Source organism: Typopeltis vanoorti, chromosome 10 (assembly GCF_054136105.1).
Source record: "Typopeltis vanoorti isolate ZY-2024b chromosome 10, IOZ_Tvanoo_1.0, whole genome shotgun sequence".
Lineage (NCBI taxonomy): Eukaryota > Metazoa > Arthropoda > Arachnida > Uropygi > Thelyphonidae > Typopeltis > Typopeltis vanoorti.
Window position 1 is genome coordinate 52889339 of NC_143558.1, and position 16546 is coordinate 52905884.

Here is a 16546-nt window from a genome sequence, read left to right on the forward strand (position 1 = left end):
TTATAGGACTTGAATAGATTGTATGAGTGGGCAGCATTATGGAACTGTCCATTCAGTGTTGCAAAGTGTAAAGTTCTGAAATTTGGAAGAAGACAATGGAATACAAAGTATACACTTGGTTGGGAAATTTTGGATGAAGTTGTGGAGACAAGAAACCTTGGAGTAGTAGCAGACAAGGATCCGAATTTCAGAGGTCACATTGCACATGTTATGAAGTTGTCACATCTGATAATTGCAGTGATGGGGAGGACCTTAAGGTGCAAAAATCAAGAGGTTCTGGTTCCATTGTATAAAACCTTGATCAGGCTTCATATAGATTATTGTGCACATGCTTGGTCTCTTGGTTTTTTATGGTGATGAAGGTATGTTGGAAAGAATCGAGAGACGACTGTCTAAGGTGGTAACTGGTCTTTGGGATAAGAAGACAGATTGAAGGAATGTAGTTTTCAAGGCATTGTGAATAGGAAGAAGAGAGAGAGAGGGATATGTCTGAGATATTTAAGTTGGTAAAGAATTGTTACTGGGTTGATGTGGAAGAAATTTTTCTTAGAATGGGGGAAGGGGCTAAGAACAAGGGGACATTCCTGGAAGCTGTAGAAGGAGAACATGAGCAGCCATATAAGGAGCAGGTTCTTTGCATGGAGAGTTAGTGAGTGGAATGCATTGCCTGTCATTCTGGTGAATGCAGATACATTGAAGGGGTTTAAAGCATTGTTTGATGGGTTTTGTGTGTAACAGAGTGTGCCTTCTGTGAAGTCTTTTGGCTCCATGGAGGTCTGGTGTTAATAATAATAATATCAACGATTTATATGACCAACAATTATCATGTAAATCGTTGATAAAAATGGAAATATTATAACATATTTAGGATTAAAATTGACAAGGCAAAAGATATTCCAGTGTGCAATGGAGGCAGTCTGCTTAGGACTTATATTCAACAAAAAAAACTACGATTGGTGCTTCACATATGTGAATTCGTAGATAAATGCTGGATAGTAATGCACCCTTTTTACATCTCTGGGAGTGCAGATCGATGCTACATTCTATTTTTATATCAAGCAGTTATCAGACCAAGATTCAGTTATGGGTCTCAGGTCCTCTTCTGCCAGAGGCTTTGATGACTGGATTCTTTCTATCATCAGCCAAATAGAACTGCAGCTGGACCATTTCAAACTTCACTTTTTTTTTTTTTTCTTTTTCTTTTTTTTTTTTTTATACATGGAAGCAAATCAATTATGATATGAGGGCATCAATGATGAAAATGAAGAAATCATCAAAAATGAAGATATTAAGAAAGGAACTTGACTTTATCAGCATTCAACAATGTGTCAGCAGAGCTAATTTAAGGTAGTATGGCCACTGGCGACTTAAATAGAATGGGTGAGGATAGGTTAGCAAAACAGTTGTTTGATTCCAAGATGATAGGAAAGTGACCCAGAGGAAGACTAAGGTCTAGGTGGATAGATTCATTTAGAAGTGCCTTTGAAGCACGAAATGTTAGATATGACAGTATTGGAGTTCTCACAAGTAACGGACTGATTTGGAAGAAAATTGTTGATAGGAGATTAAAACGTGTAAATTTAATCATGTAGTACTGTCATAGTAATCTGAACATCCCTTAGGGATATATATATCAGGAGATTGATGATTATGCAAATCAATTTTACTTTGATGCCAGCAACTATCTTTACTACATGCCATCAAAATAAAATTCCTGCTAGGCCATCCCATATGGACATGCTATTTTTGCCCACAGTGGGAATAGTTATACAATAATTGTCATACTGCCATAACTTCTCTTTGGTTTGTGAATTAGAAGCACTGCACCACTGACACCACTGAACAGATTTCCACCACAGCACAGTTGCATTCTATCATGCAGTCTCTTTTTGTGCATTTTTAGAAAACACATCATCACTTTCTCTGTCTATCTGCTGCTCATTCAAATACATAAAGCAGAAGAATACATGATTTTTTTTTCTGTCTGCATACATGTTGAAAATCAGATGTTTTTGTGAAATCTGGCATTGTCTTTAGCTTAAATATTTGATTAAATCCCACTTGAATGTAGCAGGTTCTGCTGTTACTGAGCTGCATGCCATAGAGCTTGCTTTACATTGCATAAAGATGAATTTTTTTTTAAGTTCTCTGTAGGCACTGTCCACATTCAGTGCTTTTTTTGGATCCAATATTTGTTATATCAAATAAGAACTCTTCATCTAGATATTCACCTGGTTGGATCCCAATCCACATCAGGATTGGACCATGTAGCTTAAGCCTCCCCCCCCCCCCAACAGATCACAAGCAGATCCTAAGACAAAAGGTAATAACCCAATGGCAAACACCACAGAATAGAGAAGCCAACAACAAATCCTACCAGATAAAGCTTGTAATTAAACTATAACATTCGAGTCTGCTGAGGTTCTTGGAGAAGAGGTTATTCTTGATCAGCTTTGCATGGGTCATACTCATCTTGCATCCTCCTTCCAGTTGAGGGATGATGATATGACTTTGTAAGAGTATTGTTCATTAGCTTTAATCATTCACTGTGTTTTATTAGACTATTCTCAATTCTCTAATGAGCACAGTCATTATTTCAGTTCTCTTCCTGAGCCTTATACACTCAGTCAGATTATCTCTTTCTTCAAATATGTCTAGTGCTTTTAAATTTTTACAGCATACTAACTTATATAATCTTGTTTAAAAATTTATCAATTTTACTGATATTTCTGTGCAATTTTATCAGTTTACACTTAATTTGAAATCATGTTTTGTTCTAATTTATGCACCTGTTACTTTTTTTTTTATTCTCTTAAACATTAACTTCATGCATCGCAGCCCAGAGTTGGTGATGTGCCATAGAAAACAAAAACTGACCCCATTAAGGTCTGTTAATTATAAATTTTGAAACTATCGTGCAAAATTTTTTTAAATCTACAGACCTTCATTATGTTTTTCCTTCTTTTAGGCTTTTAAATGGTATTGAAGAAAGAATTAAACAGGTCAAAGAAGAAAAAGAAACTCTTCAAAAACTCGAATCACAAATCACATCTATAAGATCAGCCATTGAACAAATGGAAAAGAAAATCAAAAAATTAGATTGCTATGATCCTGATATCAAAAGAACTGAAACGTGTATTACTGTAAGTTTGTATTTCTTTACCAAACAAACTTTATATAAACATTTTTGTTGTTCATTTCAAACTAAAAGCCATTAAGAATTTCTGGTGTCATTATTAAGTTTTGAAACTGATGTACTTTGTTAATCTTAAAAGTATGAATTGATTACTTTAAATTGACAGCATTTTACAAAAGCGGGATGAGATAAAAACCTGGTAATACTAGTTAGGGGGATTGAAATGTGGAACTGATTTCTTAGCATTTCCAGAATATTTGGGCTATAATAAGAATTCTGGTCAGCATGAATAATAATATATTGTTCATAAACCATTAATTTTTTTTCACTATTTGTATTTGCTTAGTCTGGAATTCTCATTTTTAGTTTTGTAAATTTTGTTTTTGTAAATTTTGTTTTTGTAAATGGTGAAGAGAGCATTAAGAAGTTACTAAAAATGACTTGAGAATTGCAGATCACTTCATATGACTAGAAGGTGGTCAGTACTTCAATATGGAGTTTGATTTTGCAGGCCTGAAATGTAAGGATAAAAATTAATTGAGGTATACAAGATTATTGGAAAGGCATTGAAGCACACAAACAACAATCTTTTTAATATGATTGCCTTTTATAATAAAGTGACAAGAGCAGGTGAGGGAAAGGCATATACTGCCATTTTTTTGGATTTTGTTGACAGGGTGCCACATGATAAGCTGATATTTAAGGTGCAGCACATGGGTTTAAATGTTCAGTTAGTCAAATGGATTCAGGATTGGCTGTCTGATAGGTATCAGAGAGTTGTGTATGGTGGGGCAATATCAAGAAAGCAGAAGGTTACAAGTGGGGTTCCACAGGGCTCAGTACTGGGACCTGTATTGTTCAACCTTTATATCAATGACATTGTTAATGGATTGCAAAGGGATATTCAGTTGTTTGCGGATGATGTAAAGCTAGGAAGGGTTATCAGCAATAGTGCAGATGTGGCAGCCCTGCAAGAGCATTTGAATAAACTAGACAGATGGGCAAATGAATGGGGTATCAGTTTAATGCAGCAAAATGTAAGGTCTTGAGGTTTGGGAAACATCGATGGGATGCTGTATACTCTATGGGAGGAGTTAAACTGGAGGATGTAAGATAGACAAGAGATCTATGTTTAATGATTGATAGAAACCTGAAATTTAGGGGACATATTGCAAAGGTAGTGAAGGTAACGCAGAAGATTGCTGCAATAATGAGAAGGAGACCTGCAGAGATAAAAGTTATCATTCTGTTGTATAAGACTCTGATCAGATCACATTTAGACTATTGTTCTCAGATCTGGTTCCCCAGGATGTGAAGGGGATAAATTAACTGTGGAAAGGGTATAAAGGTGGGTAACAAAGATGGTTTCAGGACTGTACAATGATAGTTATGAGGATCGGCTGAGGGAATGTGGACTGCAGAGTTTGGTGGATAGAAGAAAGAGAGGTTATATGATTGAGACTTTTAAACTGTTGAGAGGTGGTTATGCAAATTTTGCACATGAAGTCACTTCATGACTGGGCTACTTGCATGTATATAGAGGCTTATGACTTCACATCAATTGCCTTGGTACCGCATAATGCAATGCACATATCCTTACAAATATGTATATTCGATGTGAAGTCATTAGCCTCTATATACAAGTAGCCCAGTCATGAAATGACTTCACACTCAAAATTTGTTTGCTTACACTTGGATAAAGGATGAAACCAAAATATAATTTCTTGGCATCTTTAATTTATAGAATTTTTTACTACATTAACTGAGCCATATACACTCAGGCAAATCATATCATACTCAGATAAATTGCCTGAAGTTTTTAACTTTTTAGAAATAATTGATTTTTATAAACTTGTTTGATTACAAATTCTATTTACATGTAGATACTGCTCTGTTTATACATACCATGTTATGTACAATTTTTATCTGCTTATTCTTGCTTTTTATTACTTTGAGCACAGCTGTAAACTTTGGTTTGGCACAGTGTGACTTTTGCTGTCCTTTGGTCAGTAAACTTCTACTCAATTAACTAACTTATTGCAATATGGTATATATGTAGAATTATAGAACAAACATATGACAAAATTAGAAAATGGCTTAGAACAGTACATTTGAGATCAGGATTTGTAAAGTGTTATCACTAAATGGAGTTTAGTGATTACACTTTACACTTGAGGAAAGCAATAAAGGAGTTTATGAATGATTAAAATCATTAATATCATTAAGCAGGGAGCTACATAGAAGAAAATGTTTAACAGCTGTACAGAGAAATATGGTGAGCATACTTAGAACATTATAGAGTACATTACAAGAGTAAATGAAAGTAGGAGAGAATATTGGTTAAGCATGCCTAATGGTGAGATCTTTCACAACATGATGAGTTAAAAAGAAAGAATTACTATAGAAGATAACTTTTATGAACATAGATGGCAGTAGACTAAGTAATGTAAATTACTGAGATCATTTTGTCCAGATGGACCACCATGCAGATGGAGATTAATACAGTGACTGATGTGATGGGAATAGACACAAGAATTGAGTTAGATGAACTGAAAATGGTACCAGTGTCATGATGGAAGGATGACATGACATTACACAGCATGTGACCTTTGCTTTGAAAAGACTTGGACTCATTTCAAGGACATTTTCAACTGAAGATGAGGTAGATTGTCTCATTTGGATGAGACAGGGTTTTCTAGTATACACAGTGAACCTGAAGAGGCTTGTTTATGGGATACTGGTTAAGGGTGTTATAAAGGATTGGGAACCAGGATCTTAATGAGTTGGCTTTACTTAGTAGATGATCTTGAATTGGAAGTACTAAGAAATATAAAATAAATCTTCTAATGCCTTTTACTCCTCACAGGAAGTGGGTAATGCCATTTAGGCCTAATTAACTTTTGCAGACTGGGAAGCCAATCTCCATCATTTGCCATCACAGATAGCTGACCCAAGGTTATCAGTGATTTAATAGACATCCAAGGAGGAGAGTGCAGCAGACTACTACTGCCATCTCATGGTTCCTGAACCTAATATGATATATTGTTTTCCAAAATACTACAAGTTCTGCAGTCAATTTGGCAATTTTCTTCAGCTGCAGAACTAGAAACCTGAAGGAGGAAGAAAATTTCCTACTTATCCTTGCAAGAAACATAACTTCCGAGCTGGTTAGAGAAAGACATAAAATGTTCTTCTAGTTAGTAACCAGAATCAAACTTATAATGGTCTTCCTGTAGTCACTTAGTGCTATGGATCCAAATGCCATTTCAACTAACAGGCTTCCCATGTTTTTTTTGTTTAATTTAAATAATCAATAATACAATTAAATAATAGCTAATAATACTATGTATCCACATTTTTTTTTCTTTGCACTGTTTTATGAATAACATTACATGTCTCTCACTAATTTATCCATTGTTCTCATTCTTCTTTGTATTCTACACCTCCAAATCAAAAAATTAGAATAATCAAAGAAAATGTGGTGAATAATTGGAATTCTAATTTAGTATAGAAAATAATTATTACGAAATATGAATTAACATAATCTAAATCAAAGTACTTTGTGGATTATATAACCATTATATAAACACACAAAAATGTAATATAAATTATAAGAAAACTGTTATTTGAAAACATTCACAAATTAGAATAATTTTTAACTTGATTTGAAATATTAGAATAATGCAAAAATAAATGCACAAAAATTACAATCAGAGTTAAACAACATGATAATTAGCACTTGTTGCATCCTCCTTAGCTTTCGTAAATGGTTGGGCATATTATTTACTAGCGGTTTCTAGTCTTTTTTATCAAAATGCTAGAAATACAGTGGCGTTGCTAGAGCTTTTGCTGCCTGGGGCAATCCCTGAGTTTGCCACCCCTCTCACTACACACCAAAAATACTACAAGAAGTCAAAACAATGTACAGGATAAGATTCAAAGTGTCCCCCCCCTCCAGCTTCACCACTGTAGAAACAAGTTCATTTTTGTCTCTTGGCACAACTTCTTGCTTGAAGACGCTTCTTCTCCTTCTTAATTCCCAACAAATTCTCAATGTGGTTTAAATCTGGTGAGTTTGCCAACCAAGAAATTACCTTGATTTGCCTATCTTTGAGCTATCTAGTAGTGGTCTTGGAAGCATGACAAGAAGCTGACTCTTGCTGAAAAGGAAATCACCATCACATAAATCTTCTTATGCCGGTAACATAAAGTGCTCAAGAATTTCTTAGTACACTTTGGAATTGACTCTATTGTACCCAGTACACAGCCTACTTGGACCCTCTGCAGTAATACAAACCCATACCATGTCAGAGGTTGCAAATTTCACATACAGTCATACAAGCCTATACCATGACAGAGGTTGCAAATTTCACTGAACATTTCATGCATTCTTTATCAAATGCTTCTTGCTTAAGATACCAATTATGTATCCCTTGATAACCATGGGACACACAAAACATACTTTCATCACTAAAAAATATCTATTTCCAGTCCTCTTGACCCCACAACAGTCTGCTTACACCATCCCACTTTAGCTGCCTTTTGCTTGGAGGTCATAAGCAGCTTTGTCTTAGGCACACATGATCCGAATCCCAATTTGTGAAGTTGTCTCAACATCATAGATTTAGACACATTCACACTTAGTACTTTCCATCTCCTGTTAAAATACCTTGCACTTCGAAAGCGTTTTTTTTTCACAATATTCTTCAATCTCCTCTTATCTCTTGATGTAGTTATTACCTTTCGACTGCCATTACAGTGATTATTTTGAAAACTCTAGTTATTAGAATACCGTCTCAATACTCTACTCATGCTTGCTTCAGAACATTTCAATTCTTTAGCTATAATGCTGAGTTTAGCATTCTTTGTGTAGAGACACCATATACGAAACTTCTTAGCTTCCGATATGTCACTCATTTGACCCATGTTTAGCAAATCATTAACTGAAATACATGTGCAAACAATTCCTCACACACGCACACAAGTCAGTCCCATGCAGCTACTGAAATATATGCCATTTCTATGCTCTCTTCAAAACCACTCAGAAAAATTTGGAATATTCTAATGTTTTGAACCACGTTCAGAATTATTCTAATTTTGTGAATGTTTTCAAATAAGTGTTTTCATATAATTTATATTACATTTTTATTTGTTTATATGGTTATATAATCTATAAAAGTATGTAGATTTAGATAATGCTAATTCATGTTTGGTAATAATTATTTCTATGCGATAGATTAGAATTGCAAATTATTCAACACATTTTCTTTGATTATTCTAATTTTTTGATTCATAGGTATATTACTTAATGCTGCTGTATATTATACTGATGGGAATGCATTGCAAGAAACTGATGAAGCCAGGGATTTGGAGTGGTATTGCACACACAAAGTTAAAATTCACTAGACATACTGTTAAAGTGGGCAAAACGGATGTTGAAAAACACATATTAGTGTAGGCTCTTCTTGATACTATCATCTCTCTCTTTATAGGCTCTTCTTGATACTACATCATCTGAACAGTTATACTCTGATTTGGTCTCCTGGATTTCATGGTAGTGCAGATTCAAATATTGGTAACCAGGATGCTAATAAATCTGTGGGATCCATGATTGATAGGGAAAGAATATAGTAGAACTACATATTACTGAAGAGACATAGATTCAGAAGAAATATTTAATACATGACAGGAAGGAAAAGAACAAGGGGTCATTCCTAGAAACTGCATAAGAGTGTGGTTAGCAAGGAGTCATTTTTTTCTTGGAAAATAGTAGACAACATAAGTTTTCAAAGTAAACCAGGTTTAAAATTGCTTGGTATCTTTAACATAACTATACCCAAGTTAAAAATACTTTCTACATTTATATCTCCTCCTGAGATTTTTATTTAAGTTTATCACTCTCTCACTGAATCAGTTTAAGGGAAAATATGATAGCTATTGTGTGGTTGAGAGTGGGCTGCTTGCAGTGTGTCCTAGGGCTCCATGCTGATGCTGGAATAATAACTTTCTTGCAATAAAAAAAAAAAAAAAAAACTTTGATTTCTCTGTTTTTCCATAATATGGGGAATTATAGCCACACCAAAGACAGTACACATCTCGATACTTCAAATTGCCATGTTTTGGTTTTACTGTGAAACCAGGATTGATGCTTTGCTAAGGGAGTGAATAAGGTACAAATCTTACATTTTTTTAAAGGATTTTTGGCACTTTGTTAGAAATAGAGCTGATATATGAAATAGTGACCTTTACGTTATTACTCTCTCTCTCTCTCTCTCTTCAACACTGTGAAGGAGGATTAAACAAGAGATTGGAAATTGACTGTTTACAATAACCATTCTTCCAAAAAATTGCTAAAAGCAACTTTAATTCTTTGGCGATCTGTTCTTCATTGCATTCAGAGTATGCACACAGGTTCCCAAAGTAGAAATAATACCAAGCTTTTGAAGTGGATAATAATGGGACTGAGAGTGAAGATATCTGTTGTTATGTGTAGGTATCTGTAGATAGAAATCTTCAATTTTTTTCAAATAAATGAGTAAAGTAAATCTGAATCATGGCTTCAAATCAGGAAAATGTCATCTATATATCTTTTCCATATTCTTGGTTTCAACGGAAAGGAGTTTATTGCTCTTTCCTCAAAGGCTTCTAAGTATATGTTTGCTATTACCGGTGATAGAGGGTTGCTCATGGCTAACCCAAAATTTTGTTTGTAGATCATGTTTCTAAAAATGAAGTAGCCTTAATTTATGCAACTTAAGATTTATATATATATATATATATATTAAAAAGTTTTAATGACTGATACTGAGAGATAAAGAGATGACATGGCATATTTGAAAAGATACTACTAGTTTGCTAGTTTCATTTAATTGATCAACATCTTCAGGTATCACAATCAAAGAAATATATAAAAAATTACAGAGACTTAAAATTGCATTAACAGAACAAGTACAAAAGACAGTAGCGTGTTTGAAAACAAAATATGAGCTTGAGTTCCAAATTCTTTTCAAATATACCATGTCATCTCTTTATCTCTCGGTATCAGTCATTAAAACTTTTTAATAATATTTCCCACCAAGTAAAAATGAATTATGATAATATATATATATATATATATATATATATATATATATAGTTGTTCTTGTAATGCTGTAATGATATTATTTTGGTTAGTAATATGAAAATATTTTTCACACATTTAACATAAAATTGCCTCTTTTCTTCCTTTCTCAGACATCGCTCCTAAAACAGAACATTGAAAATGCCTTTATTTTGTTTCTTGTAAAATTCATGTACTGCTAAAATCTTTCTTTCATTAATACTTTTACAGTATTTAAATATTTTCAATGAAAGTATTTAACGTTATTAAAATAAATATTTAAAATCTTATTTGAAATAGGAAATGAGAGAAAATATCACAAAATTTACTAAAGAGGTAAAATCAGTATCTGATGGCACCAAAGAACATTTTTCAGAACGACACAGTTTACCAGAAACTATCAGTAATGCATTATCATCCTTAGAAATACTTTCTGAGACCATTAATAATTCAATGGAAAACAAAGAACGAGAGTTCAAACGAGCTAGAACAGCCCGATATGAATATATGCAAGCTGTTGAAAGTATTGTAGCATGGTTACAAAAAGCTCAAGAACAATTGCAAGACAAGTCAACTTTACCAGAAATTGCTCAAGAAACTACAGCGGTGAGTATTATAATGCAGAAATTTCCAGTAAATCGATTGTACATTGGAATGGTCATTATTTTATTTTTATTTATTTATTTATTTTGTATATAATAGCATTTATAAAAAGGAATCAGTGAATTGCTGAAAATAACTAATGTTGAATACTAACTTCAAATATTTTTTTTAATTAAAAAAAAAAAAGAAATATGGAACCATAATATAGCTTAACATATTTTTTTCCTCTATTGGTGTCAGTTATACCGTTAAGCTTTTCTGTACGAATAAAATATGGAAGTTCTCAGTTGATTGCAATTCTGATTATCTGATATCAGAGAGGTGATATACGTTTTATAATAGAGAAGAGTAGTAGAATTCTCTTTGTTACATTAGGATTTTGTATATGTGTGTGTTATATCAAGATGATTTTTTAATCTATTCTGCTTGAAAGATTTTCAGATTTAAATAAAAAATAAAAATACCCAGCAGCAATTATAGTAGTTGTAGTTGCTAACATTCCCGGAGTTAGAGCAGGTGTTAGGATCAGGAAACTGTGAACAGGAATCTGGTTATGAAAAAGAGACATAAAAATCCCAGAGGTCATTCCGGTTGGTACTGTTATAATGACAAAGTAAATGGCTAAAATTAATATGTGGAAAAGGAAACTTGGATAAGATTATCATCCCAGTTGCCGAATGAAGAACAGATATGTACAGTGCATATGAAAAACTAGGTAAAAAAAAACGTCCAGAGTGTTAGAAGAATGAAGAAGTTTGGTAGGTTAATTATTTGCGTTAGATCATGACTGATGCTTTGTGTTATGAACATTAAAATCTCCTAGAAAGATAATCTAAAAATTTGGGTAATTAGACTGTATGAAATTAATTTTAGAGATAAGTAGTCAAAAGAGCAGCATGGTCGTCTGAATGAGGAGAGCAGGAAATGGAGCAATTGAAAGTTAAATCTAGGTGAAGAAATCGTGTTTGATAGAAAAAGTGTACCTTCCTTCCTTTTTGTGGAACATGTCATTCAAGATGTAGTTGGGATAGCTGAGGTGGTGCAGGCTGTAGTCATAGAGGATGCCAGTTGGGATTCAGTAGGAATAGCAGATTAGGTTTTGATGTTTGTAAGTGGCAGTGTTTGTCATTAATATTTGAATATGTTCCAGATGTAGTTGAAATGGATATGAACTTGTTTTTTATTGGATAAAATTTTGGTGTTATTTTCAAGTTTTTTGGGTATATTTTTGCTGTTTTATGAAATATTTTGTGGAATGTTCATGTTTTTTGTGATTTTTTGTTAATTTTTATGTGGACGATTTTTTTACATGCACAGTGATGCATTTTTTGGTTATATTTCATGGCAGAAACAGGAAACTTTGAGTAAGGCCATACAGCTGAGGTGAAGGAATTGCATATATAACTCCCACACAGAGAGTGCTCAAACTTCAACAATTCCCCACCCCTAATGCTACTATATTCAGATCCCTCCAGGCATGACCTAGCAAAGTAAGCAGTAGTAGGATTAATTGCTGAGTGAGGAGGAATCTTCTAGCAGATTCATCAACATTGGGTTTAGTCCTGTGTACTCTTCAGTGACCAGCCTGTAGAAACTGCTTTACTGCTGTGCCCTCAAATGGAGGAAGTGCTAGCTCCCTAATTCATTAAAAATAACAGGCCATCATCCATGCTACATGTGAGAAGACAGAGGGCCAGAAATCAGAGATCCTACTCTGGAAATGAAACATTGCAGAAGCTATTCATATCTTCATTAAGTAAGTCATTGGTAGCTCAGTGGCAAGGAAACATCTAGGTGGATGTTTCATTGACCTGTTTGTGAAAATAGGCCACACCAGAGAAATAATGGGATGACTTAACTAGGAAAGGCAATATATTGAGCATCACCAGCTCATTAATGCTTTAAATTGAGAGAACACTGTATATATTCTTCATAAATGTGTGTATTCATAAAGTGAGTTTATAGGGTGACATAATTTCACTCATGGCATTTATTTCCCATAGGCCTTGCAGCCTCTCCTGTGTGGGAAACAATGCAGCCACTGTAAAACTTTTATATATGTATATTTGAGCATTTCTGGTTGAATTTCATCTATTCCAGCTGCCTTTTCACATTTCAGGCTCTTCGTGACTTTTTCTACTTCAAGTATGAATACGTATTCTTGTTGGAAATTTTCTACCATCATGCTGCCATTGCATGTTCCCCTATCGGTAATTTATTCCACCAGAACTGTAAATTGGATATTTGTTCATCTGTAATAAACCAGAAGAATTCTGTGGAGAATACTGTATTACTAATCTTCTTCTTCTTCTACAGCTTCTCCCACTTAAGTGGGGTCACTGTTTGTTATGAGTCTCCTCCACACCTTCCTGTCTTGGGCTGTCACCATATCCAAGTTCTTCATCTTCAAGTCCTCTTCTACCAGCTCCCTCCATCTCTTCTTTGGCCGCCCACGCTTCTGCCTTCCTTGCACATCCATCTGCATGACCCTTCTTCCCACATATTCGTCCTCCCTCCTCATCACATGACCAAACCATCTCAACCTTGCCTCCTGTATTTTCGCTCCTAAGTTTGTAACTTTCATGACATAGTCATTTCTCAGATGATCCTTTCTGGTCACACCGCACATCCACCTAAGCATTCTCATCTCTGCTACTTCCATCCTGCTGATGTTATTTTTCCTCAGGGCCACAGTTACTATAGCATATGTCATAGCTGGCCTCACTACTGTCGTATAAATTTTGCCTTTCAGATTGATCGGCACCCTCTTATCGCATAACACTCCAGCCATCTCTCTCCAGTTCCTCCAACCCGCTTGTATCCTGCATCCCACTTCCTTCTCAGCTCCTCCATCTTCTTCCACTGTTGAACCTAAGTATCTAAAGTCTCTTTCCTGATGACATTTCCTTCCAGCTCCAGATCTGTCTCCTGGCTACCGCCCACTGTGCAACACATATACTCTGTCTTACTTCTGCTCAGTCTCATACCTCTCTCTTCCAGTACTTTTCTCCATCTTTCCAGTTTAGTTTCCGCTTCTTCTCTTGAATCTACACAAAGCAAGATGTCATCTGCATACGACATTGTCCAAGGTGCATCATCTCTCACCTCCTCTGTTACCACCTCCATCACAATATTAAACAGAAACGGACTTAATGCTGACCCTTGATGCAAGCCAACTGTTACTTGAAAACTTTCTGTCTGTCCCAAACAGGTCCGAACACTTGTCTTCACATTTCTGTACATTTCCCGCACCAACCTGACATATTTCTCCGGCACCTTCTTCTCCCTCAGACACCTCCAGACTTCTTGCCTTGGCACTCTATCGTATGCTTTCTCCAGATCAATAAATACCAGATGTAGCTCCCTTTGTTTCTCTCGATATTTTTCCATCATCTGTCGTAACCCAAAGATAGCATCTGTTGTTGATCTACCAGGCATGAAGCCAAATTGTTCCTTTGCAATCTCCACCTCGTCCCTCAATCTACCATCAAGAACCCTTTCTAGGATCTTCATTGTGTGGGACATCAACTTTATTCCTCTGTAATTTTTACAGTCTTGTGCATCCCCTTTACCCTTGTAGATGGGAACAAGAGTACTCTCCCTCCATTCCTCGGGTATATTTTCCTGTTGGCAAACTTTCATGAACAGGTCCCACAGCAGGTCAATTCCCTCTTCCCCCAGTGCCTTCCATGCCTCCACTGGAATTCTGTCGGGGCCCACCGCTTTTCCATTCCTCATCCTCTTCATGGCCTCCATCACTTCCATTCTACTGATGTTCTGCACCATCCCCTCAGAAAGCTGCCCATCTCCTCTGTGAGTCCTTGCATTTTTCTCATTCAAAAGTCCCTCAAAGTATATTTTCCATCTGTTTCTTATGTCCACATCTCTCCATAATACTCTTCCTTCAGCATCTTTGATCTGCCTCACATGTAAGATGTCCTTAGCTGCTTTATTTCTACATTTCGCTAGTCGGTAAATTTTTCTCTGTCCTTCCTTTGTTTCTAATTGATCATACAGATCTTGATATGCCATGGCCTTCGCCTGTGCCACAACTCTCTTGGCTTCTTGCTTTCTCTCTTTGTACATCTCTCTGTCCTCTTCCACTCTTGACTCATCCCACTTCTGCTTTGCCTTCCTCTTAGCTGTCACTGCCACTTGTACATCATTATTCCACCACCAACCCTCCTTCTGCTCTCTAATCTTTCCAGATGTCTCACCAAGCACCTCGATTGCACAGCTCAGGATTACTTTTGAATTATGCTTTCACCAATCTTGTACACTTTCCAGTCCATCCGAAATCCTCTCAAACACTCTCTCCCTAAAACGATTCCTCACACTCTCCTCTTTTAAGCGAAACCACTTAATTGTCTTCATCCCATGGCAACCAGAAGTTCTTATCTTCGATCTTATTTTAAAGTCTGCGCACAGCAGTCGGTGTTGTTGTGCTACTTGATCTGTTGGAATTACTTTACAATTTGTCACAACCTTAAGATGTTTTCTTTTAGTCAAAATGTAGTCAATTTGTGAGCTGTTGTTACCACTTCTAAATGTTATCAAATGTTCTTCCCTCTTGAAGAAAAACGAGTTCACAATTGCCAGATCAAACACTACTGCAAAGTCCACAACCCTCTCTCCTTCCTGGTTCATCATTCCCACTCCGTGGCCACCATGCACCCTTTCACAGTCTCTATTCTGTCTTCCTATGTGCCCGTTCAAGTCTCCTCTGACAATCACCATCTCATTTTCTTCCAATTCCCTCATTTCTTCATCTAACACGTTCCAGAACTCATCTTTTTTCTCTGCTGTACAACCAACTTGCGGGGCATATACACATAATACGACCACCCGCTCTTCTCCAAGACCCAATTTCATTCGCATGATCCTGTCGTTTCTTCTACCCACGTCCAGTACTTCACCCTTCATTCTGCCACACACCACAATTCCTACACCATTTCTTCCCTCGTTATTCGCTCCAGAGTAGAACAATTTATATCCATCTCCCAGTTCCTTTGCCTTTCCCCCTTTCCACCTTGTCTCCTGCACACATAAAATGTCCAACTTCCTCTTCCTCATCATGTCTGCCACCTCTCTTCCCCTTCCAGTCATGCTTCCAACATTCAGTGTTCCCACTCGCAACATCCTCTCCACCTGCTGGGCTCGCTTCTTTAACCGCAGAAAGAAGCGAGCCCAGCAGGTGGAGAGGATGTTATTAGTAATACTGTATTACTAATAACAACAATAAATGAATATATATATAGGCTTCTGTGTTGATTATACATATTACTCTGAGCGGTGAATGGTAATGAAGCAAATGGTTCATATTTATATCTTATTAATGTAGGTCAAACTATAATTACTGTCTCTTTAGAAATTTAAACATACTAACCAGTTATGGAAATTCTCTTAATTATCAGCTACTCATCTGTATCTGGAATGCAAGCAACAAATCTTATCCCTTCTGCATAGCTATGGTTTCTCTACAAAGTCTATACATGGTCTATATTTTAGTTATAAGTCAGCAGTTAGAATTGAAGGGAATACAGGAAGATACATGGTTTGATGTAAAATCAGGGTAAGGACAAGGATGCATTTTATCTCCATCTTATTCATCATTTATATGGATCACATTATGAAAGAAAGTGGTATTAAACTTGATATCAGAATCAGAAATATCAAACTTAGCTCTTTGTGCTAAGTTTGATATCTCT

The 16546-nt window shown here is 35.7% G+C and overlaps 1 protein-coding gene across 1 annotated transcript in view; it reads left to right on the forward strand.

The window, feature by feature from the left end:
- Positions 1–16546, forward strand: part of LOC150102416 (muscle-specific protein 300 kDa-like) — a 1203500-nt gene that overhangs the window by 1117983 nt on the left and 68971 nt on the right. The window contains exons 72-73 of the mRNA XM_090399574.1: positions 2969–3143; positions 10536–10841. Of these exons, the coding sequence (XP_090255700.1) occupies positions 2969–3143; positions 10536–10841 (481 nt within the window). The remainder of the gene's footprint in view (positions 1–2968; positions 3144–10535; positions 10842–16546) is intronic.